Here is a 27,213-nt window from a genome sequence, read left to right as displayed (position 1 = left end):
GTCTAAATTACCTACTGGCACCAGATTCTCTCTCAATCTGAAAGCTAAGCAGCGTCAGCCCTGGTTAGTACTTGCATGGCAGACCACCAATGAATACCAGGTGCTGTAGGTTCTATTTCAGAGGAAGGAACTGGCAAAACCACCTCTAAGGATTCCTTGCCTAAGAAAGCCATATGAAATTCATGGGGTTGCCATAAGTCAACAGGTGACATGAAGGTATACGCACACACACACAGGTGAGGTGTAATGTGGTTTGAGTGTTAGACTAAGAAACTAGAGCTCAAACCAGCGCTTGTAAAAGGTTTTTCTCGGAGGATCGGAGTGTACGGGAAGGATTGTATGGGAGGAGGCGTTCCTTCAAGTAGACTGGACCCAGGCCATGTAGGGCTTTATAGGTGATAACCAACACCTTTTACTGTGCCCGGAAGCTAATAGGCAGCCAATGTAGTGATTTTAAAATAGGTGTAATATGGTCGAACTTGGATTTTCCGGCGACCAGTCTGGCTGCCATGTTTTGTATCAATTGGAACTTCCCGAAGTGGCACAAAGATTGCCCCATGTAGAGCGCAAACCCTCTCTGAATAAATCCTGCCAAGAAAATTCCATGATATATACATCTTGGGGCCACCATATGTCAGAAACAAGTTGAAGGCATAAAGCAACAAAGATGCACTACTTAGAATCCTCTGTTAGAGAACTCTAATGCTGTAATTAAAAAATATATATCCAGGGATAGCCTGTGTTAGCCATGTAGCAAAGTACAATAAACACCCAAAATCCACAAAACTGTGATACCTCTACTGGGCCAACCAAAAGACGTAAAATACAGTCGGCCCTTCTTATACACGGATTTTTTATACACGGATTCAAGCATACACGGTTTGAAAATATTCCAAAAAAGTATAAATTTACCTTGATGTTTCATTTTTTATAAGGGACACCATTTTGCTATGTCATTATATTTAATGGGACTTGAGCATACATGGGTTTTGTTATACACGGGGGATCTTGGAACCAAACCCCAGCGTATAACAAGGGTCCACTGTACATGTTGCAAGGTTTCAAAGCGCCACTGGCTTCTTCATGAGGTAAAGATGTAAAAATTAAATAGGAGAAAAAATATGACAATGTTAGTCACAACTTGTGACTAACTGCATCTTGTCAAGATGCGGCTATTCTCAGTTCAGGTGGTATTGAAGAGACATTCATGCAGGCTGGTCAGGAAATAAAAAAAAATAAGATTTATTACCAAGACCAAAAGAGATGCTCCGGTTGAGATCCAAGTTGCTTCCGCCCTATTCTGTGGATTTTGGATGTTATTGTACTTTGCTGTAATTCAAAGGAGTGAACCAGAGTAGAATACCTCAGGGTATTTGATGTAGGAGACTGAAAATTTTTCTCCCCCAATGTGCTAGGGACTAATAACATATTTGTGCTCACTGGCTGCTATTGTTTCTTTCCTTCCAAGAAACCCACCAGGAACTGGCAGCTGATGCTTGCAAACTGGCACCTGCCAATGGACTACCACTTTGAATACATGTAACTACAGCTCTCTAGCTGAGAAGTCCAAGTACCTCAACGAACTACAAATCCCTGGATTTTGTGGGATGAAGTCATGGCAATGCAAGATCAAACTGATATAATTGTGTAGTGTGAATATACCCCTGGTTTCTCAAGCGGCCTTGCCTCCTTTCTCTCTCTCTCTCTCTCTCTCTGCTGCATCCTAATGGAATGATTGTTGCACTATCTGAAGGGTGCTTATATTAAGCCCCTGCTAAATGATTGCACTGGTTCTTAAAATCCTAACAATACAGACAGTTATGCTCTAAAGCTCGATACACAGTCATCCAAAGGTAAATCTGTCATTATTCTTCCATAGGCTTCCTTGTAGATGAGCAAGGGATAATCTATTTTTGACACACTCGTTCATAGGTGAAAGTGAACAGCACTAGCAAAACCTCTTAACACTTTCTCTTGAAACTGGGCAGAAAAGACAGATTTATGAAAACAAAAAAACATCTTATAATCAAAGTCTTAGAACAAAAGAATTATCCTGGAACACTCAATATTCTGTATGTTCACTCTGTGCTGGTGAAATGCCTGCTGAATGTCAATACTCCCACAACAACTGAAGAGATAGCTAATTTATTAGTTGCAATTTTCAAAGAGCTAGCCATGCCAATCTATTTCTGTATAAAAATGGAGGGTGGTAGAGTCTTGTGGCTCCTTTTAAGACCAGCAGGTTTATTTTTACATGAACTTTCACGGACTGCAATCTGCTTTCTTAGATATATTAATGAATTACAAGCCTCAGGTATATATGCACAGCTATGGTTGTGGGCCTAACTCATTTGGAATTTATGTTATATTAATATATATCCAAGACAATGACATTTGATTTCCAATCAATGTAAGATCCTGAATTTCTACATTTCTAAGAAAGATGTAACTGCTTGAAAAATTGGGTCATAGCTCTTGCTAAGGAAATTTTCAGCAAATCACAGTCTTACATTCTAGACTTGTAAAACATTTAAATCTATCTGTTCATATTTAAGGAAATTTGCTTTTAAGGTAGCTACAAAACAGTGCTTGGCCCAGAGTGCACTGCCCTATTTTTATAATTGAATATCTGACTATTTCTTGTGGGAACCTATCCAGAGGGGTTCACATATCCACATATGGTCACAATGTGACAAAAAGAAACCACAATGGGCAGTGGTTTTTTAAAAAGCATTGGCAACAGTTGGAACACACCTACAGAATGTTGACATAACAGTGATTTTGACTTTCTGTTCCATAACTCTGGTTAGTTCTATGCCTTCAGGTTACCCGTCAACGTACGGTGAGCCCATGAATTCATAGGTTTATTTTTAATTTTTTAATTTTTTGGCAGTTCCTTCCTCTAAAATGTAGCATACAGTATCTGGTATTAATTTTACAGATTATATTTTATACAATATGTATGTATTTATGTATATACACACTGATAGAAAAAATGTATAAAGTAAATATAAGAGAGAGAGAGACAGAGAATGAATGAGAATAAAATATATAAAGGTGTGTGTGTGTGTCTATGTGTATAAAAATAATATTAACTAATCCAAAGCAGTCACTGAAGCTCGCTGGCCCTCTAAGGAACCTTCTACACAGCAAGGTTGGTCAAGCTCTAAGGGACAAAGACCATTTTTTCTACCCTGGGAAGCACCACTGAATGCAATGGTGCCTCCCACACACACCACAAAAGATCTCACTTCCAGAGTGAGGTCCAGCATGGTGTTTAAAAAACAAGATGAAAAACAGTGATATAATTCTAATACCTTTAAACAAAACAGAATACAGTAATAAAACAATTTAAATATAAATTTAATGTAAAATATAAACAGGCAAATTAACCAGCTGAAATGTCCAAGCAAAAAAACCTGGTTTTAATCTGTCACCAAGAAGTAGCCAAGCTGACACTAGTCAAATTTACAGGGGGAAGGAATTCCACAAAGAGAACACACAAATCCTGGTTAACATATAAGGGCCTAAATCCTGTTGTTAGTCCCAACCAGAGTACACCCACTAAATCAATGGTATTTACCCATGTGTTGTCTACTCCAGTTGTAACTAACCAACAAGATGATAACCAATGTATGAAATGTACTTTATGGAAAACCCTCACTCCAACAGATCTTAGGATGCAAACCAACTGGTATAGGCAGGTGTTACTTCAGGTATTTGGATCTCAAGCCAGTTAGAGCTTTCAGGGTCAAAGCCAGCACTTTGAAATGGGCCCAGAAACAAATATGTAAACAGTGCACCTCCCTCAGTACTGGCACAATGTAAACTCACCTGACAACACCTATTAGCAATCTAACTCCTGCATTTTGCACTTGTTGCCATTTCCTGGACATTTTCAAAGACAGCCCCACATACAACATATTGCAGTATTTGGATCATGGGGTTATAGCAGCAAGTCACAACGTGATGCGTGTGTGAAGGAGCCTCCATGGATCCGTAACTGCCACAGACAGAATTATCATAGCTTTAAACGTCAATTAAAGCAAACATAATACTTTATAATAGAGGTAGTTCATGCATCTGGCTGAGAGTCATCAAGCCTTCAGAATGCTAGCAACAAATGTGCCATCTGTGACTCAGCCCTGGGTGTGTTTGAAATCATGCTGACTGCTTGTTAATAAATGGCCTCTTATCTTAGCAGATAATTTCACATTCACAGAGGGTGGGTCACGTCAACAGTAAAATGAAGTGGATGAAACACAAGAAGGATCACCAAAAAGGAGAACACTATTACATGAAAAAAAACCAAATATATGATTTCTATTTGATAATAAGAGCTATCAACTACCACTACTCTCAATGCAACTCCAAGAGATGGGAAAAGGAAAGGGGGAAGAGGAAGAAAGTCAGATCGTTAGTTAATTACATTTATATCCCACCCTCCTTCCAGGAGGTCAAGGTGATGTACTTGGCTCCCTTCTTCACGTTATCCTCACCACAACCCTGGCAAGGCTGAAAGAGAGTTACTGGCCCAAGACAGTCCAGTGATTTCCATGACTCAGTGGAAAGAAGAACCCATATCTTCCAAGTCCCACACTGTATAAGCATTACACCACAACAGTGTTCTGTGCAGAGGATGTAGAAAGACTTTCTGTTCATACCACTCTGAACAGATGGACTAATGGCCTGCAGGCGGAATGCAGCAAATGAGCCCTTCAATTGAGAATTTATAATTTGCCCAAGCTTCATATAGGAACACAGGGAGTGCCATAGTTTCTGTTAAGACATTGGCCCATCTAGCTCAGTACTGACTGACAATAGCTATACAGGATGCAGGATTTAAGAAATGAACTTGGGATCTTATGCAGGTGTGGCCTGGCCTCACTGACTGGCCTCTTCTTTTAATCCTGTTCATTTCACCAAAATCTCACTCCTAAAAATGATATATTCAAGGCCTTGACATCTACAATAGCTCTCAATTTAAGCTTAATTTGTTATTTTAAGATCTTCCTTTGCAACATTCCCTTCCATGCTCATCTTTGGATCTTCAAAGAATGCCCTTTAAAACCTGCTTTTATTCCCTTTTGCTCAACCCTTCTTGCATAAGACCCTCCCAAAAATCTAATCAGGAGTTAGACAGGGTTGATCCACCCAAAAGCTACAGAGGAGAAATGAACAAACCAACTCCTAAATTAGTTCTATAAATTCACAGTGTAGGAGTACTACAGGCAGATTCCTCATTTCAAAAACTCCTTCCCAGAGGTTCAGACCCTGAAATGGTCATTTCTAGAGATCTGAGCAAAATATAAGTTGCAATATAATTTTGAATAACATGCTTAATGGTGAGATTAGAAAGGAGCCATTGCAGAAGAGGAGCACAGCCATACTGGATATGGGACTGGGGGAGTTGCAATCCAAAATTAGTCATTTTTCCATGCTTTGTTAGCATGCACACACATGCACACACACTCATACCCAAAACCCCTCCAGAAGCCTTGCAAACAAGGAGAGATCAAAAAAAAGAAAAATAGGAGAGATGAAAATAATTTTTAAATACTGAAAAAAAATTAAAGAAACTAGGAAAGATCAAATGGAAGTGGGTATAAATATACACAGGCACACATGTGGAATGAGAGCGAGAGGGGAGGTTAGTATTTTTCAAGAGACACAGAAACAAGGGAGAAAAAAAGTAGCTGAAAATGAATCAGAATTCCAATAGTGACCCATTCCAAAAAGCTGCCCTCATTTTGCAACACAAGCTAAGGACCAAGAGGCTGGCAGAACGTCCATTGGAGTCACTCCAGTAGCTCCAAGTTCATTTCTTGCCTCACAAATCCAACCCTTAGCAACTCCAGGTTAATTCAAAACACCGCAATAAAGAAGCTTCTAAAAGGAGGAAGCCTTTGCTACAGGCTTGTGTGCCCTCCATCAATGAGGAGAAGAAAAGGCATTATAGGGTCTGCGTGATGAGAGGACCGAAGTGGGAAAGGAGCTATAAGAAGAAATGGGGGAAGGCCTAAGGATGCCCTGAACCAGAAAAATACTGTGGGAAGCAAATGGCACAAAACAATACTTTACAAAGACATCTGGAAATGGATGCTATGTCCCATTTCCCCCCTCCTTTTTTCTGCCCAATACTTGCTCCACTTTTCTCTTACAAGGGCCCTGGGGCAGTGTGCCAGCCCCACCATGCCGCCTGTTGCATATTAACAACATCTCACCACAGTCAGTTCATTATAAGCCTGAAGAGGCCCTGTGCCACTTTTCAACTCATCCTTTCCAGAATCCTGAATGGAGTACAGTATATTAAAAAAGAGGGGGTATCAACCTCCTCAGTTGGAGTGTTTAAGGGAAATACACTTTCCCTTTAAAATGATACATTAATATGGATCACAAGAGCGGATTTCTAGTAGAATTACACCAAGAACACGTTTTTGTGGTCTGGACAAGGGCAACAGCAAAGATGGTTTCATTGTTTTGCTAAGAAGTTCTCAGAATATTTCAGTACCACTAGGAGCATTGTTAGAAGTCCCAGCATCTAAATTGCTGTATTTCCACCACAAAAATACTGTAGGTTTTATTAATATTATTATTATTATTATTAAGCTTTATTTATATAGCGCTGTAAATTTACACAGCACTGTACATACAATCTTTTAATTAGATGGTTCCCTGCCTTCAGGCATACAATCTAAGAAGACACAACACAAAAGGAGAAGGGAATGGTTGTGGGGAAGGGGATGAGGTCCTGGAGTTCATCTCTCCCTCTGAGGCCTGGACCAAGGCAGATGGACAAATGGAGGGCTCTGTTTCTTAAGGATAGGCCCAATGGCATTGGGGAGGCCTGATGGCATTGGCCCACCCTCTCTTCCCCTTGTATAAGGCGAGGAAAAGAAAACATCCAAGTTTGAGAACAAGGATAAATAGAAAAAGCTCTCTTCTAATCTAAACCTAGAAATGATGCTAAACATCTTTAGTGTATCTGTTTAATAATAATAATAATAATAATAATAATAATAATAATAATAATAGTATAGCCTCAAGTCTTTTCAAACCCTAAGGGGAACCTAACATGGGGTTTTCTTGTCAAGATTTCTTTAGAGGGGTTTGCCATTGCTTTCACCTAAGGCTGAGAGAGGGTGACCCTCCCAAAGTCACCCACTGGGTTAGTTGAGTGAGGATTTGAACTCTGGTCTTGCAGATTCCTAGTGAAACACTCAAACTACTATACAACACTGCCTCTCAATAATAACAAAAACAACAACATAGCAAAGGCAAAGTTTCATCATTATGCAAGGAATATTTTTTTCATTATCACAGTCTCCATTAAAATCATCTCCCCTACAAAGTTTCCCTCCCAGGATAAATAGTAGTTGCCAGGGTGCAATGCCTAACTTGCTCTTTACATGCAATGGTCCTGTTAGCAATGTGAGAACTGGGAGAAGGGGGGGCAAAAGGATTACAACTGTTTTTTCCTACTAATATCAGCAACACTGTCCAAAAAAAAACAAAAGATCCAACCACAAAATTGGAGAATTGGGGAAACACTTCACAGAAAACTACAGTCATCCCTCCATATTTGCGACGTTGATATTTGCGGATTTGATTATTCACAGATTTCATTAATATGTTCTCTCTAGGACTGTCTAGGACCTCCAGTGCAACTCTGTGGTCAACTTTAACTAAAAGTTGCACTGAAAGACCATTTGTAGCTACTCCGGTGCCATTCTATGGTCAGTGTATGTTGGACATTGATCACAGAGCTGCACTGGAGGACCTAGAGATTCCTAGAGAGGTGTCCTCTCAGGTAAAAACAATGTTTTTGTTATTTGCGGTTTTTCCATATTCACGGGGGTCTTGTTCCCCTAATACTAGAGAATATGGAGGGACAACTGTACTACAAATGTTCCGCCTCTTTTGGAATTCTTTTTTAAGACAAACATTTACTTGCACAAAATGTGTGATATTTTGGCTTTGTTTGTTTGTTTGAACTCTTAAGATATCCTCACAACTTTAAAGAGAATTCTTATCAAGGTGCATGAGGTGGTTAGGGCCCTGGAGTAGTTCCTAAAATAGAGCCACCTTTGTGTGGTTAGAGGGTAGACTTTGCACTCTCTGGTTGCAAAAAGGCCTCCCTGGGGTCAGAATCAGTCCCTTTTAGCCCAAGGGAGGGGGAGAGATCTGGACCTTTGTTCCTGCCTTTGTTCCAGCCAATATGATCAAGGCTGAACTCTCAAAGGGAGTGATCACTTGTCTCTCCAATCACTCCACAACTGAAAAATGAGGCTGGAGTAGACAATAAATGCTATCAATCCTTCTCCCCAGGATAATTTTTCTCTTGACAGCATCACAGTCTAAGGAGAAAGAGAGCAGTATTTATCCTAGCTGCACCATTGAAAATCCGAACTTGATTCCAGTCTATTCTATAGACCAGCCTTCTCTAACCTGATGCTAAACAACTCCTGCAATGTCTAAACATTGGCCATACTGGTTGTGGCTGGTGGAAATTACGTATAACCAAATAGAGAGGTCAAGGTTAAGGAAGGGCTACTTTGTTGTTGTTGTTGTTGATATTGTTGCATGCCTTCAAGTCATTTCCGAGTTATGGAGCTTGGCAAGTTTCTTCAGAGGGGGGGTTGCCATTACCAGCCTCTGAGGCTGAGAGAGTGTGACTTGCCCAGGGTCACCCAGTAGGTTTCCATGGCCAAGACAGTATTCTGTTTTCCAGAGTCATAGTCCAATGCTCAAACCACTACACCACACTGGCTTTAAAAAAGGGCTTTGTTGCCCACTGTTGGGTGCATTCAAGTCAGTTCCAACTTATGGCGACCCTCTGCCATCTTCTGAGGCTGAGAGAATATGACTTGCCCAAGGTCATCCCAGTGGGGAAGGGCTACTGAGTGAAATTAACCGTTTTTTTTACATACAGGCATACTCCAGTTAACAAAGAAGCTCCTTTTTACAAAGTCTTTTTATGCCTACACAGCATCCCCTTTTCTCTTCATCCTCATTTGAGCTAGAAGGGTTTTTCAGCAGCAATGACATTGAGAGGATGCTAAAGGAAGGCTAGACTAACTCAGACTTCTGGTGTTAAGTTCAATCAGCATGTCTGCAGTAAGCAATTCGATCAAGCTTGAAGTGGGAAGGAATGGGATTGTACTCTCTAGCTGTAGCTCGGTGTGCCTGCCTACAACAGGCAAGGTAAACAGCAGGTAGCTCCAGGCTCCCTTGCTAAACACGCTTGATCAGCAAAACGGAGACAAAAGGGGAAGACACATAAGATACTCCAACACAAGACTGTCTAACAAAGACAACTGAATTTGCTGAAATGGATACATTGACAATATTGATGAAAGGAAAGTCACAGAAATAAGAGTTGGAAGAGACCACAAGGGCCACCCAATTCAACCACCTGCCATGCAGGAACTCACAATCAAAGCATCCCCGACAGATGGCCATCCAGTCTCTGTTTAAAAATCTCTAAAGAAGGAGACGCTCCGCTACTCTCCAAGGGAGTGTATTCCATGGTCAAACAGCTCTTACTGTCAGAACGTTCTTTCTAATGTTGAGGTGGAATCACTTTTCCTCCAGTTTGAATCCATTGCTCCAGGTCCTATTCTCTGGAGCACCAGAAAACAATTTTGCTTCATCTTCAGTATGACACCCCTTCAAATATTTAAACAGGGCTATCATATCACCTCTTAACCGTCTCCTCTCCAGGCTAAACATACCCAACTCCTTAAGTTGCTCCTCATAAGGCATGGTTTCCATACCCTTCACTGTTTTGGTCACCCTCCTCTGGACATACTCCAGCTTCTCAAAATCCTTTTTGAAGTGTGGTGCTCAGAACTGGACATAGTACTCTAGGTGAGGCCTAACCAAAGCATAATAGAGTGGCAGTATTACTTCCTTTGATCTAAACGCTTTACTTCTATTGATGCAGCCTAGAAAAGCATTGGCCTTTTTAGCTGCCTCATCACACTGCTGACTTATGTTCAACTTGTGGTCTGCTAGGATTCCTAGATCCCTTTCACACGTAGTCTTGTTAAGCCATGTGTCCCCATCTCACACACACACACACACTTCATTTTTTCTGCCTAAATGCAACACCTTACATTTATCCATGTTGAAATTCATTTTGTTAGTTTTGGCCCATCTTTCTAATCTATTCAGGTCATTTTAAATGTTGATCCTCTCCTCTAAATTATTAGCTAATCCTCCTAATTTGGTGTCATCCACAAATTTGATAAGACTGCCCTCTATTCTTTCTTCCATGTTGTTGAACATGAGTTGCTAAAGATGCTGAATAGCCCTGGGCCCAGGACAGAACCCTGTGGCATCCCATTGGTTACTTCTTTCCAAAATGAAGAGGAGCCATGGCTGAGCACCCTTTGGGTTCAACCAGTTGGGTTCAACTAATCCACCTAACAGTTGCATTGTCTAGCCCACATTTTACTAGCTTGTTTGCAAGAATATCATGGAGGACCTTGTCAAGGGCCTTACTGAAATCAAGATATGCTATATCCACAGCATTCCCTTCATCTATCAAGCTGGCAATTTTGTAAAAAAGAGAGATCAGATTAGTCTGGCATGACTTGTTTCTCAGAAATCCATGTTAACTTTTTGTGATAATGGCATTCCCTTCTAAATCTCTGAATAATTTTAAGAAAGATTGGGACTTGTCTATTATGTACTTGCAATCTCATTGGGAATATGAATCAGCTTTAGGTTTTATGAAATAAACAGAATTCGTATGTTGCAGAGACATAAGTATATTACCATATACAAGGAAGTATAATTATAGTAGTATATAGTTGTAGGGGAAGTCAGTATTGGATGTTTATTTTTAATCAGTATTGAAGTTTGTTTTGTTATTCTTGCTTGCATATGATTAATAAAAGTTTTTTTTTTTAAAAATCCTTCTTCAACTGCTACTCCTAGCATGTTAAAAAGCACAGATCAATACATTTGGCCACAAAAACGAAAATCATAAGAAAAGTGAAAGAAAGAAAGGAAAAGTAATCCCATTTTGAAATAATATTTTAAGTAGTCTCTGTAAGGTTCAAAACGTTTATTTATGCAAGATTTGCCTGAGTTGTTTCATTTCATATGTAAATATTGTTAGTTTCAAATAAAAAAACTTATCCCTATTCTTTCCATGTTATTCCTGCCTCTGGTACCAAATTTTCTATTAAAGAAATAACACACAGGAATACAGGGATATATCTGTACTGTACTCCCTTGTGTTCCAACAAAGCACTTCTCCTTATTTTCAAGCATGTACAGGAAAAGAATAGGCAAGGATGTCTCCCCCAAAAATACTATCTTTGGCCCATTACAAACGGGCCTTAAAGTACGCACAGAGCGCGTACTAGGGTTAGGAAGGGGCGGTGCTTCCGCACCCCCCTAACCCTAGTACGTGCTCTGTGTGTAGAAAATGGCGGTGGCCGTTCCACACGGCCGCCGCCATCGCTACGTCACGACCGCGCCGCCTCCAAACGAGGTGGCGCGGTTGTGATGTATTGGGGCCGCACCAGGGCGCCTAGGGCGCTCTTTCCGCGACCCCAGAAGGAGCTCCATTTCGGAGCTCCTTCTGGGTTTGCGTTGCTGGGCGCAACCTTCAGACGGCTGCACCAGCGACGCAGAAGAGAAAGGGGCCAAGCGGCCTCTTTCTCCTCCTCCCCGCCATCACCCCTTTTGCAGCTTCCCCGCAGCCTAGAAAGCGGCAGATCGGGGCCTCAGAGGCTGCCGGTCTGGCAGCTGAGGCCCCGATACAGCAGGGAAAGGGGCGGGTGCACGCTGCCCCAAACGGGCAGTCTGTAACCCGCCTTAGTTAATTTCTGCTCAGGAGTTTTTGGTTTGGATCAGCCCTGGGACACTTCGTATTTGTTTTTAGGGAAAATAAAGCTGAGAAGAGTCCCATGCCATGAAAATAAAAGCATAGCTTTTAAGCAAGCTTTTTAAAAAAAGTGCACAAAGGCCCAAAAAGGTGTGTGAGGCAGAATGCTGGAAATAAAGGCTATATAAGCAAAGGCATCTTCCAAGAGCCTCTAGTATTTTTAAGCCCCACCAGAGAGACAATATGCAGGCAGGCCTATCACTGCTATCCCAAGTTACCTTTTATCTCTGAGACTTGTGATTCCCCAACTTGGATCCCTGGATGTTGTTGTTGTTGTATACCTTCAAGTAGTTTCCAACTTATGGCAACCCTACAGCAAACCTATCACAGGGTTTTCTTGGCAAGTTTCTTCAGAGAGGGTTTGTCATTGCCATTCCCTGAGGCTGAGAGTGTGACTTGCTCAAGGTCACCCAATGGGTTTCATGGCTGTGGTGATTTGAACCCTGATCTCCAGAGTCGTAGTCCACTGCTCAAACCATTATGCCATGCTGGCTCTCAAGATTTTGTTATTGTATGCCTTCATGTCATTTCTGACTTATGACGACCCAAAGGCAAACCAGAGAGTCAGTGTGGCATAGTAGTTTGAGCTCTGGACTATGACTCTGGAGACCAGGGTTTGAATCCTGGCTCGGCTATGGAAATGCACTGGGTGACTTTGGGCAAATCACACTCCCTCCACCTCAGAAGATGGCAATGGCAAACCCCCTCTGGAGAAACTTTCCAATAAAACCATGTGATAGGATTGTTCTTCTTTTTCTTCTTCTTGTTATTTGTATCCCGCTCTTTTCCCAGAACTGGGACTCAGAGCAGCTCACAACGTTAAAAGAACAGTACAATTAAAACATAGAAAAGTGGTACATTAAAATGTAATTAAATTACCATAAGCTGGAAATTAAGACACATAACAACAACAAGGCAACCTATCATGTTTTTTTTGGCAAGTTACCTCAGAGAGGGGTTGCCACTGCCATCCCCAGAGGCTGAGAGAGTATGACTTGGTCATCCAGTGGGTTTAATGACCAAGTGTGGAATTGAACACTCACTCAAACCACTAGGCATGCTAGCTCCCTTGGACTTTAATTCCCAGAAGACTCAGCCAAACATAGCCAATGGTGAGAGATTCTGGGAGGTACAGTCCAATAACATCTGAGGACACACTGGATGACCAGGAAAAATGGAGTTGGACAGAGAAAGTTAAAGCTGAAAAGGGGTACAACGAAGTTAAAGAAATTATTAATAAGATAGTCCACATTATGGGTACTGGGTATTAATTTACTTGGTCATAGCCATGGGGGAGGGGAGTATATGATCTAAAAATGGTAATATTTTGTAAAGTATTATTATATGTTGTATTATGGATGATAAAACCTATTTTTAAAAAGGACACACAGGATTCGAATCACATTCACAAGTTGCTAGCCAAGTATTATCTGTCTTTTTTTACACTTCCAAGAATGGCTCTAAGCTATTCCTTCACCTGTTCATGCTCATTCTAGAGGCAGAAAACAAACACGCAAAGGTGTGAAAGTGTTTATCCAACTGCAATGCCATTAAATTATCACAACACAATTGTTGCATCAGCTGCTTTTCATCAAAGAGAGGAAGTTTACGTATGCCACGAAAAGCCAAATGCTTGTCCTTATGCATAAACACCGTAACAGTACTTGGCATTAGGGGCAGTTATTCAAATAGTACACACCGTCCCCTTGATGAAAAGCAGCTGATCCTCAAAACATTTATTTTACTTTCTCTTTTCTTAGGTCAGTGACATTCAAAGTACAGTGGTGCCTCGGGTTACGAAATTAATTCGTTCCGTGGCACCGTTCATAACCCGAAAAGCCTTCGTAAGCCGAATTGCCATAGGCGCTAATGGGGAAAAGCCGCGATTCCGTGCGAAAAAGCCGAAAAAAGCACCAAAAGTTTTTTCGTAACCCGAAAAAACATTCGTAACCCGGAACAATGTTTTCCTATGGGATTTTTTCGTATCCCGAAAATTTCGTAACCTGGGTATTTCGTATCCCGAGGTACCACTGTAGTGGTCCCCAGACCAGCACCAGTCCCTGGATACATTCTAGGAATGAAAGATATAACTGTAGCCAGTAGATACAAATATGGTACTATTCCTAATACATGGGGATAGAATGGGAGGAATTATCAGTATCCCACAGATAGTTTAAGAAGCACTCTTTTAGATGCTTTCAATATGCCATTCAAGACCATGGTCTTCCAAAGGTGTCTTACAGTATACAAAATAGCAACAGTTTTGAAATTACTTTATCATGGTATCACTGGGATAAAAACTTTGCATGTTTTGTTAGTTTTTCTAACATTTTTCCCAATATTTACAAAACTGGAACAAGTCTCTTTCTATCTGCTTGTGCTGATAGGTTTATTAAGGTTGGGAAAGATCGCTATTTGAAATGAGGAACAGTTATGATCGATTCTGATTTTCTGGACCACAACACCAGTCAGTATGGGCTTTCCATGTTATGGCTGTAGACCATAAGAGAAGGGACAGAGGAAGATCCATCATATGAGGTTAAACAATCTGTCTATTTAGCCCCCTACTGTCTGCTCTAGGGGAAGGCAACCTAGTGCCCTCCAGGCTATTTGGACTCCAATTCCCATATCCATAACTATTGCCCCGACTTCCTGAGGTTTATGGATGCTTAGCAGAAGCTCTTCAAAGGACTTGAGCCAGAAGTCTTTCACATCACTTGCTCCCAGATCCTTTCAGTTTGCAGAACAGGGCACAGAATTTCTTTTCTTTCTTTTATCCCCAAAGAGCACTCTTTTGCTGCTTGTTTACAAGCAACAAAAGACTAAATCCAATACTTTATCCTATGCAGTTGCCTTTGAAAAGGAAGACCCAGAAAGCAAAATATTTTGGGAGAGTTTGGAAAACCTGAAATCAGAGTTGCATAAGGACAGCATACTCTGTCAGCCCAAGCAACGAGCCTCCATTTGCAGGAGATAATGGATGTGGGTGGCTTCCATTTGTACAGCTATGACTGTATCTCCGATTACTGCAGATCTAACATGGAAGAGGATTCTGTAAAGAACATTAGGAGTGGTGTGGTACATCATTCTTCAGTATCCACACTCTATGCCTCAGAGAACGTTTGGCGTAGAAATCACATTAGTACGCATCTGATAAAGAATTCATGGTCGTGTACCCTGCATAGATTTGGTTGCACATCGGTGCCCAGCTGCTATTAAAATTACTTATGAATTTAGCACCTGAATGATTTTCCTTTGAATACTAACACTTTGAACAGAGAATGTGAGTTACTTTTGTGGTGTTGGCTCTGTGAATTGTTTCAGAGGTCTGTTTCTGCCCTAGTTTGTGACCAGAATTTTGTTGTTGTCAACCGCCCTCAAGTCGATACCAAGAAAGTATCAAAAGCCAATGGAGATAGGAGATATTCAAGGGAACCTAACACAACAGGAGGCTTTCACTGAAACTAATCCAAACCAAGGGGAGAGGGACTAATTTCAATGAAACTAGTGTGAAACTAGGGTTTCACATTAGGGATTTCAGTGAAACCCCTTGGTTTGGACTAGTTTATGTGAAAGCATCCTGTTGTGTTAGGTTCCATTGTATATAGTGCATTCACACTTTGTTTTTCCCTCTCCCCTTGGATTGGGATAGGAGATATTCACCAACATATAATGGAAATCAAAACTAGAGGGGGGGAGAGAGAGATACACCTGTTTCATGACCTGACTTTTACTGACTAGGAATGGGCAATTTGTGGCTTTCATGATACTACTGGACTGCAATTCCTATCAGTTCTAACCACCACAGTGAATGGTTAGGCATGATGTATGTTACAGTCCAACAACATCTGGAGGGCCACAGTTGCCCAGCCCTCATATTTTAGCACCTGATTTCTCTGATAATGCAACTGTACATAACTGTATGTCAGCCTCGTAATAACAAACAAAACATAATTCTGTATCTGGAAGTGACTGCAGTCAGCATCTAACATAACAGCAGTAAACAGCAGTTTCTCACCCCCTTTTAACCTATTTGCTATTCCAATTACTTTCAGCCCAAAGAAAAGAAATGTCCCCAGTCATTCCCAGCATGTAGCTCTTCACCAGATTACCCCATGGGTAATTTAATTGCTAATTGATGTAATTTGTTGACCAATTTGAGTATTGTATTTTCTTCTACAGTTTCTTTTATTTGGAAGCAGTGCTGGGGAAAAACCAGGACACTTACAAATAGATTTTTCCTTTTTGTTTGTTTCAATGATAGCACTAAACATTTTATTTAATGCTCTTAGGACACCTAAAATATTTTCCTGCCCTCATCAAGAGGTTAAAAAATATATCAGTAGCTGTGGCATACCGATATTTTTCCAAGCAAAATTAACTCCTGGCCCAACATTAGCTTTCACGTACTCAGTTTGTTGAGGGGATACTCAAAACATCTTATAATATTATTGTATGACACACACATACAACTGTGTTTTCAAAAATGACAGTCCTGTGTTTAGCTAGCTGTATGAAAAGTATGATTTTTCTTTAGTTTCATTAAGTAGCAATAGTTATTCTAATGCATGAAAACTATTGTTAATAAAACCATATTTAAAAATTAAACCATCACTAATATCTTGAAAATTGAAGTTTAAATCTATAAAATTATGAGATAATTACATAATAATACGGCCACAAGATTTTGCTGTTTTATGTTGGTTGCAACAAAAATGACAAGAGTCTGCAGGGATCTTAATGACTAATTGATTTATCAGTGTCCTGGCGACACCACTTTTATCATTTTTCTTTCTACAGTACTTATGGATACATACATCTTAGGAGGACATTCATCTGCTAGAATGGACTCTAATTCTAAAAATCACACACACCTTTAAGACAGGGTTGGGAATTATGCAGTCCTCCAGATGTTGTTTGACTGCAACTCCAAGCAGCCCTATGTTGAGTAATGCTGGGATTTGCAGGTCAACATTTGAAGGACAACACAGTTCCCACTTCTGCTTTTTATGATGCCATAAAACATAAATAAATGCTTCTTTGGCTCTCTTTTCTGCACTAACCAACTGTTAAAATCAATAAAAAGAATAGGACCTGTGATGCCCAAGGGGTAATCTGGGGAAGAGCTACATGCTGGGAATGAGTCGGAACATTTCCTCCCTCTGCCCCTTCATGTTCTCTATTTCTTTTCTTGTCACTTGGAGTGAGTGGGAGATATCTCTCGTCAGAGGTCTGAACTGATTAACTGCAGAAAGCTTTTTAAACTAGACCAAAGACTAAATGTGGCCCCAGAGTTACAGGCTACCCAACCTTACTATTTTGAAAAATGCTCTCTGGTAATTTAATAAGCAACAACAAAAAGGTATGACTTTGGAAAACCTGTTATTTAGGACTACAATGTCCCAAAATGGAAAGGAGGAACCCATCACTTATAATGTTAAGCATGAAACTGAGGATCCTTCAGCAACTCATGAAGAATTCACGCAACTCTTGCTTTTTCTTCCCTGCTTGGAACACAATCCAGAACATATAATACAGTATAGAAGGAGAATTTTCCTAACCTTTAACATATTTTTGTGCCAGCGCCCATTTCTCTAGCATTCTGAAATCTTATTAAAATGTACTGACAAGAGATAATAAATTTATAATTATCTGAACTTCAGACATGTGGCGTGGTCCCTCAATGCACAGAGCTAGCAAGACACACTCACATTCAACCCATAGGCCTCCATTATTTGGAACCCATCATGGATTTCTTTTCATTGCCTGCCCTACTGAGAACTGCAAAAAAAAGTCTAATTCCAGGATACCAACATGCAGCACTTCAGCCTATTATTATTATTAGCTCTTTTACGTAGGGGAACTTAAATTATTCCCAGTTAAGTTGACTTAGCACTTTTCCAGTGATGGAGAATCAGTGACAAATGGAAGCAGCCACTGAGGAGGAAGAGAACTATGGTATATCAGCCAGAAACTCCTCTAAAAGGTTTAAAAAAGGAAGAAGTCAAAGAGAATCTTATGGCCACCTAGACTTCCTCAACTTTAACAATACACATGTTGCATATTCTACCTGTAGTACTGCGGCAGTGTTATATTTAGCAGTGGTACAGAATGAGATAGTATTTATTTCACTGTAAGCTAAACAAGGGAACAAATATTCTGATCTTTAGTGCTCCACAGATAAAAAGACAGAAATATTAACATTTACTTGAGCTTCAGGAGCAACAGAGTGGAATTAAAAACCTTGTTATTAATGTGCAGACTATACTGTTCTGTGTCACAATCAAAGTCTCTTAACCTATGCACCATTCCTTGAATTTCTGTCACTAATACAGCATGCGATCTGGCCCTTTAATAGCAGCTATCTTCACAAGGTAAAGCCCGACTGCTCTTTTGTGTTCAAGTTATTTTCCACAAGTTTTTGTTTGCACCCTTCTTAATTATCTCTCCCAAAAGATTTTATCAATTTTTAATAATTTTTATGTCATAATCACATTACTGCTCCTTAAACAAAACTAGTAAATTAACGATTAGCAATATTTAGTGTTCACACCAATCCACATATATTATCTCCCTGGAATCTTTAAAATAACCATGTACGGTAGAGCTTTATTATTTTCTCCATGTTGCAGAAAAGTTGGATTTTTTTTTTTCTTTTTGACTTCAGTTCCCAGAATTTCCCAGACATAGCAGTCATTAGCTATGCTGTCTGGGGAAATCACAAGTTTACAGATAAGGTTATACTGTATTTTGATTTCATAGGTCAATCTCTATGGTACTAAGCTAGATGATAAAACCACAGTATGACTTTTCAGATTCTTTAGGAACTTTATTTCTACTTTTCCCCTAATTGTTACCATGCTCCCTTTCCTAAGACTGTGGTAACCTCTCAGATGTATACCAAATTATTATGCCAGCAGCAGGAAATTAAATGTTTTAAAGATCTCATAAACTAGAGAAACCTAGAACACAATAAACTTTCTGTTTATCCTATACAAACCTCTACGCTTCAGCTGCCCATCCATTTATTATTGAGTTCATTTGCAAACTCTTGAGATCCTGAAATGACTTTAGCCACAATTCCTCTCCTCTTTTAGACTACTAGTTAGATCTGTATACTTACAGACATGCACATACTTGTCCTTTTAAGAAGGAACAGTGCGGTAGGCAATATGCAGCTGCTTCTTGTCTGAAGAAACAGCCAAGCTAGCAAAGCAATTTTACAGTGCAATCCAAAATTAATGGCCATTCAAAAAGTAAATCCAACAACAGTACCTGCTCCCAAGTATATGCATATAGGACCTCAGCCTTTAAAAGTCATGTTCAAAAGAACTTTCTGCCAATCAGATTGAATTTAACTCAGAGTTAACTGGTATACAAAACACACCATACAACAGATGACTTAAAGCTTTGCAGAAAAAGCATTCTACCTCTTCTGAGTTCTCTGTGCTGCCATCTTTCCCGGTCCCACTGCCGCCACTGCCGCCTCCACCGCTGCTGCTAGCTTTTGTAGTGCTTTTGGTCAACTTTGGAGGCTCCTGGAGAATACAAGAAAGAAACAAAAACAAAACACACAAAAGAGAAGAGGCATTTTCAGATGCACTGCTCTAATAAAATCTTATTATGTTTCATGACACCATGAGCAGAGTATCATGAAACTAGAATTCCAGTGACTGAAATAGGAGACTAGACCAGAAACAAAACTTCTATAGTATACCATGTTTCACAAGTAGATGCCCAAGGTATATTCTTTCCAGACAAGAAAAAGATCTGTGTACAGCAACACACTGACCATCATCTAAGCAGCTCCCCTGGCATGATCAACTCTCTTTCCTTTCTGAAAGGGCATCTGACTCCTTAAGCCCTTCCTCTCCACCCCTTTAACTACATCAGAACCCAGCAGGCTGAATAGCTGTCCAGTCTCTGCTACAGCTCCTTGGAAGGAACAGGGCTTATCTGTCAAACCAAGGAAATGCTAGTAATTAAGCTCTTTTGGCAATGTAGATCCAGAGAAATTACAGGGAAGAAACTAAAGAGTTTACAACATATCACATATGGGTAGAAGAGCCAGCCCATGGGAGGACAAAGTAAGATTGGGGAAGGCTGAAATGGGGAGTGAGGAGCCAAAACAGGATAGGGAACAGTGGCATCACTAGGGTTGGTGTCACTCACTGCAGCAACCCATGGTGGCACCTCATGGATTTCCTCCTGTACCAGACTGTACAGAATCCTTAGTAATGTTTTTTGTACAAATGTAACTCGTAAATCGTAATTTCCCCCACATCACTAAATGTAATAGCAAAAGTAGTGACATAAACAACTAGGAAAATTAAAATTACACCTTCTTTCTCACAGGGTGACTATGAATACCAGCCAACACAGAAAGAATATCAGGGAGAAACTGACAATGTAATGAACTATATCACAACAATGATCCAAAGGAATTAAACCCCAACTCTAATGTATATACAATGATCATATATTTATATGTAGTAACTACACTGCAGTAATATTACAAAACACAGAATACACATTCCAAAGTGCTATAGAGAACTATATATCCCAAATATGATATGTGTGTGTGTGTGTGTGTGTGTGTGTGTAAAAGGAGTCACCATCAGCATTACTCCCCCTCCCCATATGACCCCACAGAGCTTTGTCTTTCCGCACTTCATGCACATGCTTTCCCACTCAGAGCTGGAGCACACGGGCATTAGAAGATTCCAAAAGTAAATTAGCATAGAGCTTTAGCCTTGTGGATATATTGATAAAGCACACAAAACAACTGTGGTTATTACTGCACAAAAAAAATTATAGTCATTTTGATGTAAAACCCCTTCCCCATGGGGTTGTCTAGTGCAGTCTGACCCCCGCACCCCCGCACCTCTCTTGTGACACTACTGGTAGGGATTCATCAGAGGTGCAGAAAAGTTTCTAGCCCACAAAAAACGAGCTGAATTCATTACTCCAGACTTTTCCAACTGGGTGACCTCTACTATGTTTTATCAGAACTCTGTATCTCCAGACCACAAGGGCAGCTGGCTGGGAAGTTACAATTACAGTCCAATATATCTGGATGGCATCAGGTTGGAAAAGGTGAACTAAAAAGAAACTAGAATCTGAAATCTTCTTCATGGTAAGTTGCTCATGATTTGCCACCAAACCAATTTGGACCCCATGGGAAACTGTGCTGACCATGACTCAGAAAGTACTGAAGTGTCTGATGGGACTTATTCCCAAGTAAATGTATATAGGTGGAGGCTTGAATGAACTCCAACACAGCTTTTTAAAAAGATAATTGTAGTAAACTATGTTATCCATATTCATGTTGTAAAAATGTGGCCTATGTTGATGTTATATTCTAGTTCCACAGGCATATTACGCTCTAATTTCCACTCATTTTTTTTACCATGACAATGCATGTGATACCATGCAGGTATACAGGCTGCACTGGCAAGCCCATCCCTGTTTTATGCATGGTGTTATGTTCTGTAACACCTGCTTCATAAAGGTAAAAAAGGTGCATATGAAGATGCCTTGTAAAAACTCAAACTACTGATCCGTTTAGTTCTGCAATATCTACTAAAACCCTTAAGAGATGCTGTCAGTCAGGGTAGACTCATCAGGGTTTTAAATAGGGGTCTTTCCAGCCTGGAAAGGGATGCGGTGGCTTAGTGGTTAAGACGCCAATTTTGACGACTGGAAAATCGGAAGGTTGACAGTTCAAGGCTGGAGTGCTGCATGATGGGGCAAGTTCTTGTCACCAGTCCCACTTTGGTGGAAGGTAACAGCGTTTGGGGCAGTTATGCTGGCCATATGACCACCAGAGTGGTCTTTGGACAACGCTGGCTCTTTGGCTTAGTAATGGAGATGAGCACTGCCCCCCTAAAATTGGTTACGACTAGGCATTCATATGCCTAGGGACAACCTTTACCTTTATAGCCCTACCTGGAAAAATTAAGCATACCACATTTTGAACTGAAAGCATGTGCTCTACCATTACTAGAAATGTTATGTTCATGAGCCTTACACTCAGCATGCCAATTTATTCCAAAGACACTTCTTCCTCTCTGCAAGTGAGCAATGCATTTGTCACATGCTATACATACACACTGAAGCACAGTACTGCACACAGTCAGTGTCTGCAATATGTTCTATTACATGAGTATTATTATTGTGTTTATTTATATCCTTCCTTCTTTTCATCTATGGGACCCAAATAAAAGCATATGTGCATTTATGTGTATAAATGCATATATAAATATGAGGCCCTCCATGTTATTATTGTACAATTTGATACCTTCCAACTGTAAAAATTTGACAAAAACAGTCCCAATTAATCCTCTGTCTTCCCACTTTCCCATCTACCATACAAATGTCTTTTCTTCCCTCTTCTTCTCACTTCCCCCCTTTGTCCTCAGCTTACTTCAACAGCCGCAAATTGAGTTCAAGTGCATAAGTAGTTAATTAACTCAGGTGGGATACAAACTGCTGCTTTGCGGCGCTCCCCCACTGGCGCCATTTGCTCCGTGCGGGAGCCGCAGCAGCCAAACCACGCGGCTCCCGCGCGGAGCAAAAAAGAAGCTCCATTTCGGAGCTTCTTTCCGCGGCGCACTGATGACGTCGTGAAGCGCCAAGGGTGCATTCGTGATGTTATTAGGGCCGTGCGACGTTCGGACGCTCAGCGTCCGATACGTCAATATGGCGCCAGCCATGTAGAAGGGCCGGCGCCATATTGTACGGACACAGTCCGTACTAGACTCAGGGGCGTCTAGAAGAGACGACCCTTTTTTAAAATGGGACGTCCTCCGGACGTCCCAACTGCCGGTATGTAACCGGCCTCAGTAAAGGAGGGAAGAGGTGGAATTTCCCAGTAGGCTCTGGTAAACTGCTGCAGCCTCTCCTAGGTTGTGTGTTCTTCCTCATTGATAACCTTTGCTATGTTGATCATACTGAAATGTTGCTGGGCCACATGTGTCCCAGCCAGCTTTCATTTGTGAAATTTTGGAATGTATGGAGTTCCCAACAGTCTTAGGCTGTTGTTGCAAGTCATTTCCAGCTTATAGTGACCCCAAGGCAAACCTATCAATGGGTTTTCTTGGCAAGTTTCTTCAGAGCAGGTTTTGCCATTCCCATCCTCTGAGGCTGAGAGCATGCATCTTTTCCAAGGTCACTCCATAGTCTCAGGCAATCTAGGGAATAGTTTTTGGTGGGGTTTTTTTTGGGGGGGGGGGAGGTTATGTGGCCATGTTCTAGAAGATTTTATTCCTGATGTTTCACCTGCATCTGTGGCTGGCATCTTCAGAGAATGGTGGCATGGGAATGAGTGGGGTATATGACCGGTCACACAGTATATATGCCCCACTCATTTCCATCCCACCGTTCTCTGAAGATGCCAACCACAGATGCAGGCAAAATGTCAGAAATAAAGTCTTCTTGAACATGGCCACATAGCCCAAAAATCCAAATTGGTACAGTTGGAAGGTATGGAATGGTACAAGAACTATGGATGCCAACCATGAAAGCCTTTGACTTCACAGTCTAGGGAATGTTAAAGAATGCTAGGAGCTGCACTTCAAATCCATCTGGAGAGTTGCAAAATTCTCATCCCCATCTTACAGCTGCATGAGCAATATCTTTCAACAGGGTCACTGCATGTATGACTGGTTACAATTCAGTCTGCCGTGTCTCAGTATCCCCCTCATTATTTAAAGCACACACAAATATGTAAAGCACACACATACTCTGTACGCCATAAACATTTATTCAAAACTCTTCCTCGTCTCCCTTATACATACAGACATCTATCTTTCTTATAGCCCATTCACCTCTATGCACAATCGCCATGTCTTCCTACATATGCAAAGTCTGTGTGTGTGTGTGTGTGTGTGTGTGCAGGCATGTGTGTACACCGAGCAGCCAGATTGGCCCATGCTCTCTGGTAAGGCCTGCTTCATTATGAATGGCATAAGTGAACCCAGCCTCCATCCCAAAACTTTACATCCAAGCATAAAGTCAAAGGGGAGCAGCCTGTCCTTAAACGTACACATGTGACCCTATGTGTGGCCTCAACAATAGTTGTTGCACTTATTTATTTATTGCACACAAGGTAAATGTGTACATGCATATACCCCCTCAAAAAAACCTAGAATGAATGTATGCAAAGCACCATCCTGTGTCTTGCTTTTAGTTAGTCTCAAAGGTGATACAAAATCCCTTTGCATACTGATTTGCCAGATTAACACAGCTATGTCTTTTGAATCCTGTGTGTATATTATACTCTAGGTTGTAAGGGTGGGATAGGTCCATTATTTCTTCCTTTCTGGCTGGAGGAAACCTCACTACTACCAACCCTGCAAGGAAACTTCCTCCTCCCCCTATTCTACCCCACCCCACCCCTGGGATTGTCTATGCATCATGCAGTTATCTCCTTTTCCCCAAATTGTGCATGCTCAAGCTACACTGCTAGGCCTTCAGCAGGAACCACACAACACCCTGCCTCTCTCTCTCTCTCTCTCTCACACACACACACTCATGTTTATATACACAGCATCCTCTTTGATTGTGAGAAACCAAGTCACACACACAACCAGCCTCTTCCCCATGCAAGGATCTCCTAGGCTTGTGGACCTATTTCCCCCCCCCCCCCCCTTTTTTTTTGTCATTCAGTCATACAATAAGCCCTTGACTAGCACTAGGATGGGCACTGTCATCTGTACAGGGTCTCCTTTGTGCACCTCTGTGTGTTAGAAACCTAGCAAGACATGCCCCTATGCGAGAGTGTATGTTGAAAACCTAGCTAGATATACCCCTATACAAGTGTGCATGTGTGTGTGGCAAACCCAGCTAGACATGCACCTATACAAGTGTGTGTTGCAAATCTAGCTATATATGCTCCTATACAAGTGTGTGTTGCAAACTTGTGTGTATGCATATTGCAAACCTAGCCAGGCATACCCCTATGCAAGTGTGTGTGTACTGCAAACCTAGCTAGACATGTCTCTATGCAAGTGTGTGTGTGTTGTGGCAAACCTACATGCCCCTATGTAAGAGTGTGTGTGTGTGTGTGTGTGTGTGTGAAACCTAGCTAGACATACCCCTATGAAAGTGTATGTGTTGTAAACCTAGCTAGGCCTGCTCTTTTACAAGTGTGTGGGTGTTGCAAGCCTACATGCTCCTATGCATGTGCATGTGTGAAACCTAGCTAGACATGCTCTTATACAAGAGTCTCTGTGTGTTGCAAACCTAAGTAGATATATCCCTATGCAAGTTGTAAACCTAGCTAGGCCTGCCCCTTTACAAGTGTGTGTGTGTGTGTGTGTGTTGTTTTTGTTTTTTATATACCGCTATTCCAAAGATGTTGTAAAGCTAGCTAGACATGCCCCTACACAAGTGTGTATATATGCTGTAAACCTAGTTAGACCTGCCCCTTTACAAATGTGTGTGTTGCAAACCTAGCTAGACATGCCCCTATAGAAGCCTCTGTGTGTTGTAAAGCTAGCTAGACGTGGCCCTACACAAGTGTGTGCATGATGTAAACCTAGTTAGACCTGCCCCTTTACAAATGTGTGTCTTGTAAACCTAGCTAGGCCTGCCCCTATGCAAGTGTGTGGAGGGGGGGGGGGCTAGCTAGACTTGCCCTTATAAAATAATTGGAGGGGGCCTGTTGTAAAATTAAACATGCCCCTGTGCAAGTGTGCGTGTTGCAAACCTAGCTACTTGCCCCTATGCATGTGTGTATTGCAAACCTAGCCCTGCCCCTTTACAATTGTGTGTGTGTGTCGCAAATCTAGCAAGATATGCCCCTATGCAAGCGTGTGTGTTTGTGTCAAACCTAGCTAGACATGTCCTTATACAAAAGTGTCTGTGTATGTGTGTTGCAAACCTATATAGACATGCCCCTATACAAGTGTCTCTGTGTGTGTGCTGTAAACCTAGCTAGGCCTGCCCTATGCATGCATGTGTTGCAAACCTACCTAGACCTGCCCTTATACAAGTGTGCGTGTTTGTTGTGATCCTATCTAGACCTGATCCTATACAAGTGTCTCTGTATGTGTTGCAAACCTGCCCTTATAAAAGTGCCTGCGTGTGTGTGTTGTGATCCTATCTAGACATGCCCCTATACAAGTGTGTGTGTGTGTTACAAACCTAGCTAGACCTGCCCCTATGCATGTGTGCGTGCTGCAAATCTAGACTTGCCCTTTTGCAATTGTGTGTGTGTTGCAAACCTAGCTAGGCATGCCCTTATAAAAGTGTGTGTGTGTGTGTGTTGAAACCTAGCTAGGCATGCCCCTATGCAAGTGTGTGTATGTGTGTTGTAAACCTAACCAGACATGCCCCTATGTAAGTGTGTGTTGCAAACCTAGGTAGACCTGCCTCTTTGCAATTGTGTGTGAGTGTGTGTGTTGCAAACCTAGACTTGCCCCTTTGCATTTGTGTGTGTGTGTTGCAAACCTACCCAAACCTGCTCCTATGCAACTGTGTGTGTGTGTGTTGCAAACCTAGCTAGCCCTGCCCCCCTTTGCAATTGTGTGTGTGTTGCAAACCCTATGCAGGTGTGTGTGTGTGTTGTGTGGACTGATGGCTTTTCTGAATGAGCAAAGGAGGCTCCTTCAGGGCCCAGGCAAAGGCAGTGGAGGAGCTGCTGCAGCACCGGCCCCTGCGCCGCCCAAGGCCTCGGAGGAGGAGGCGGCCCTGCTGCCAGGCCTTTCCCCTTCCCCCGTCCCACATTCATCCCCCAGACAGAGCGCCCTCCAGCCCCTCACCTTCTCCTTCTTCAGCTTGTAGGGCATCCCGGACCTTCCAAGAGCCAAAGGGACCCGCTCAGCGCCCCTCGATCTCTCCCGCCCGAGCGCCTCCTCCTTTGGTTCTCGTCCCCGCCGCCACCTCCTTCTCCTCCTCTTGCCTCTGCACTGGGGTGGCTGTCCCCCCCATTGGGCCCGCTCTTTCCCAAACCTGCCCAGCAACCGCTTCGTCGAGGGGGCCTCATTGGCCAGGGATGCCGGAGGAGATTTTTCCCATTGGCGAATTTGCTTGATGGACAGCCGAAGGAGGCGGGAGGAGGGAGAGGTTAAAAAAAATAGGCAAAGCGGGACCAAAATGGTGGGGAGGGGAGAAGGGGAGGGGGGGAAGATGGTCTCCTCAGCCAGGAATCAGGATAGGCAGCATATAGGTCACTATGGCCGCCTCAGGAAGGGAAATGTGAGGGGAAAGAGACGCTCTTTGTCAAATCAAAGGCCAACAGTACAAAGGATACACACAAACACACACACACACAGGTTTCTCTGTGTCATTGTCAAGGAGAAGCATCC

The 27,213-nt window shown here is 41.7% G+C and overlaps 1 protein-coding gene across 4 annotated transcripts in view; it reads right to left on the bottom strand.

The window, feature by feature from the left end:
* Window positions 1-27,012, bottom strand: part of PPP2R5D (protein phosphatase 2 regulatory subunit B'delta) — a 70,904-nt gene extending 43,892 nt beyond the window's left edge. The window contains exons 1-2 of one of the 4 annotated variants that reach the window (XR_006102219.1): window positions 26,668-26,923; window positions 19,333-19,440 (exon numbers count right to left, since the gene is read on the bottom strand). Coding sequence is in view for 3 of the 4 variants with exons in the window: in XM_042452491.1 (XP_042308425.1) it covers window positions 19,333-19,440; window positions 26,668-26,694 (135 nt within the window). In the remaining variant the exon portion in view is untranslated. Of the gene's footprint in view, window positions 1-19,332; window positions 19,441-19,619; window positions 19,886-26,667 lie in introns of those variants that run through there. The other 3 variants (XM_042452491.1, XM_042452473.1, XM_042452482.1) reach the window with 3 other exon arrangements.
* Between the last annotated feature and the right edge of the window lie 201 nt (window positions 27,013-27,213).

This window comes from Sceloporus undulatus, chromosome 1 (genome assembly GCF_019175285.1).
Source record: "Sceloporus undulatus isolate JIND9_A2432 ecotype Alabama chromosome 1, SceUnd_v1.1, whole genome shotgun sequence".
In the NCBI taxonomy this organism is placed as follows: Eukaryota; Metazoa; Chordata; class Lepidosauria; order Squamata; family Phrynosomatidae; genus Sceloporus; species Sceloporus undulatus.
The sequence above is the reverse complement of the archived record's forward strand: the minus strand, read 5'-3'. Positions and strand labels throughout refer to the sequence as shown.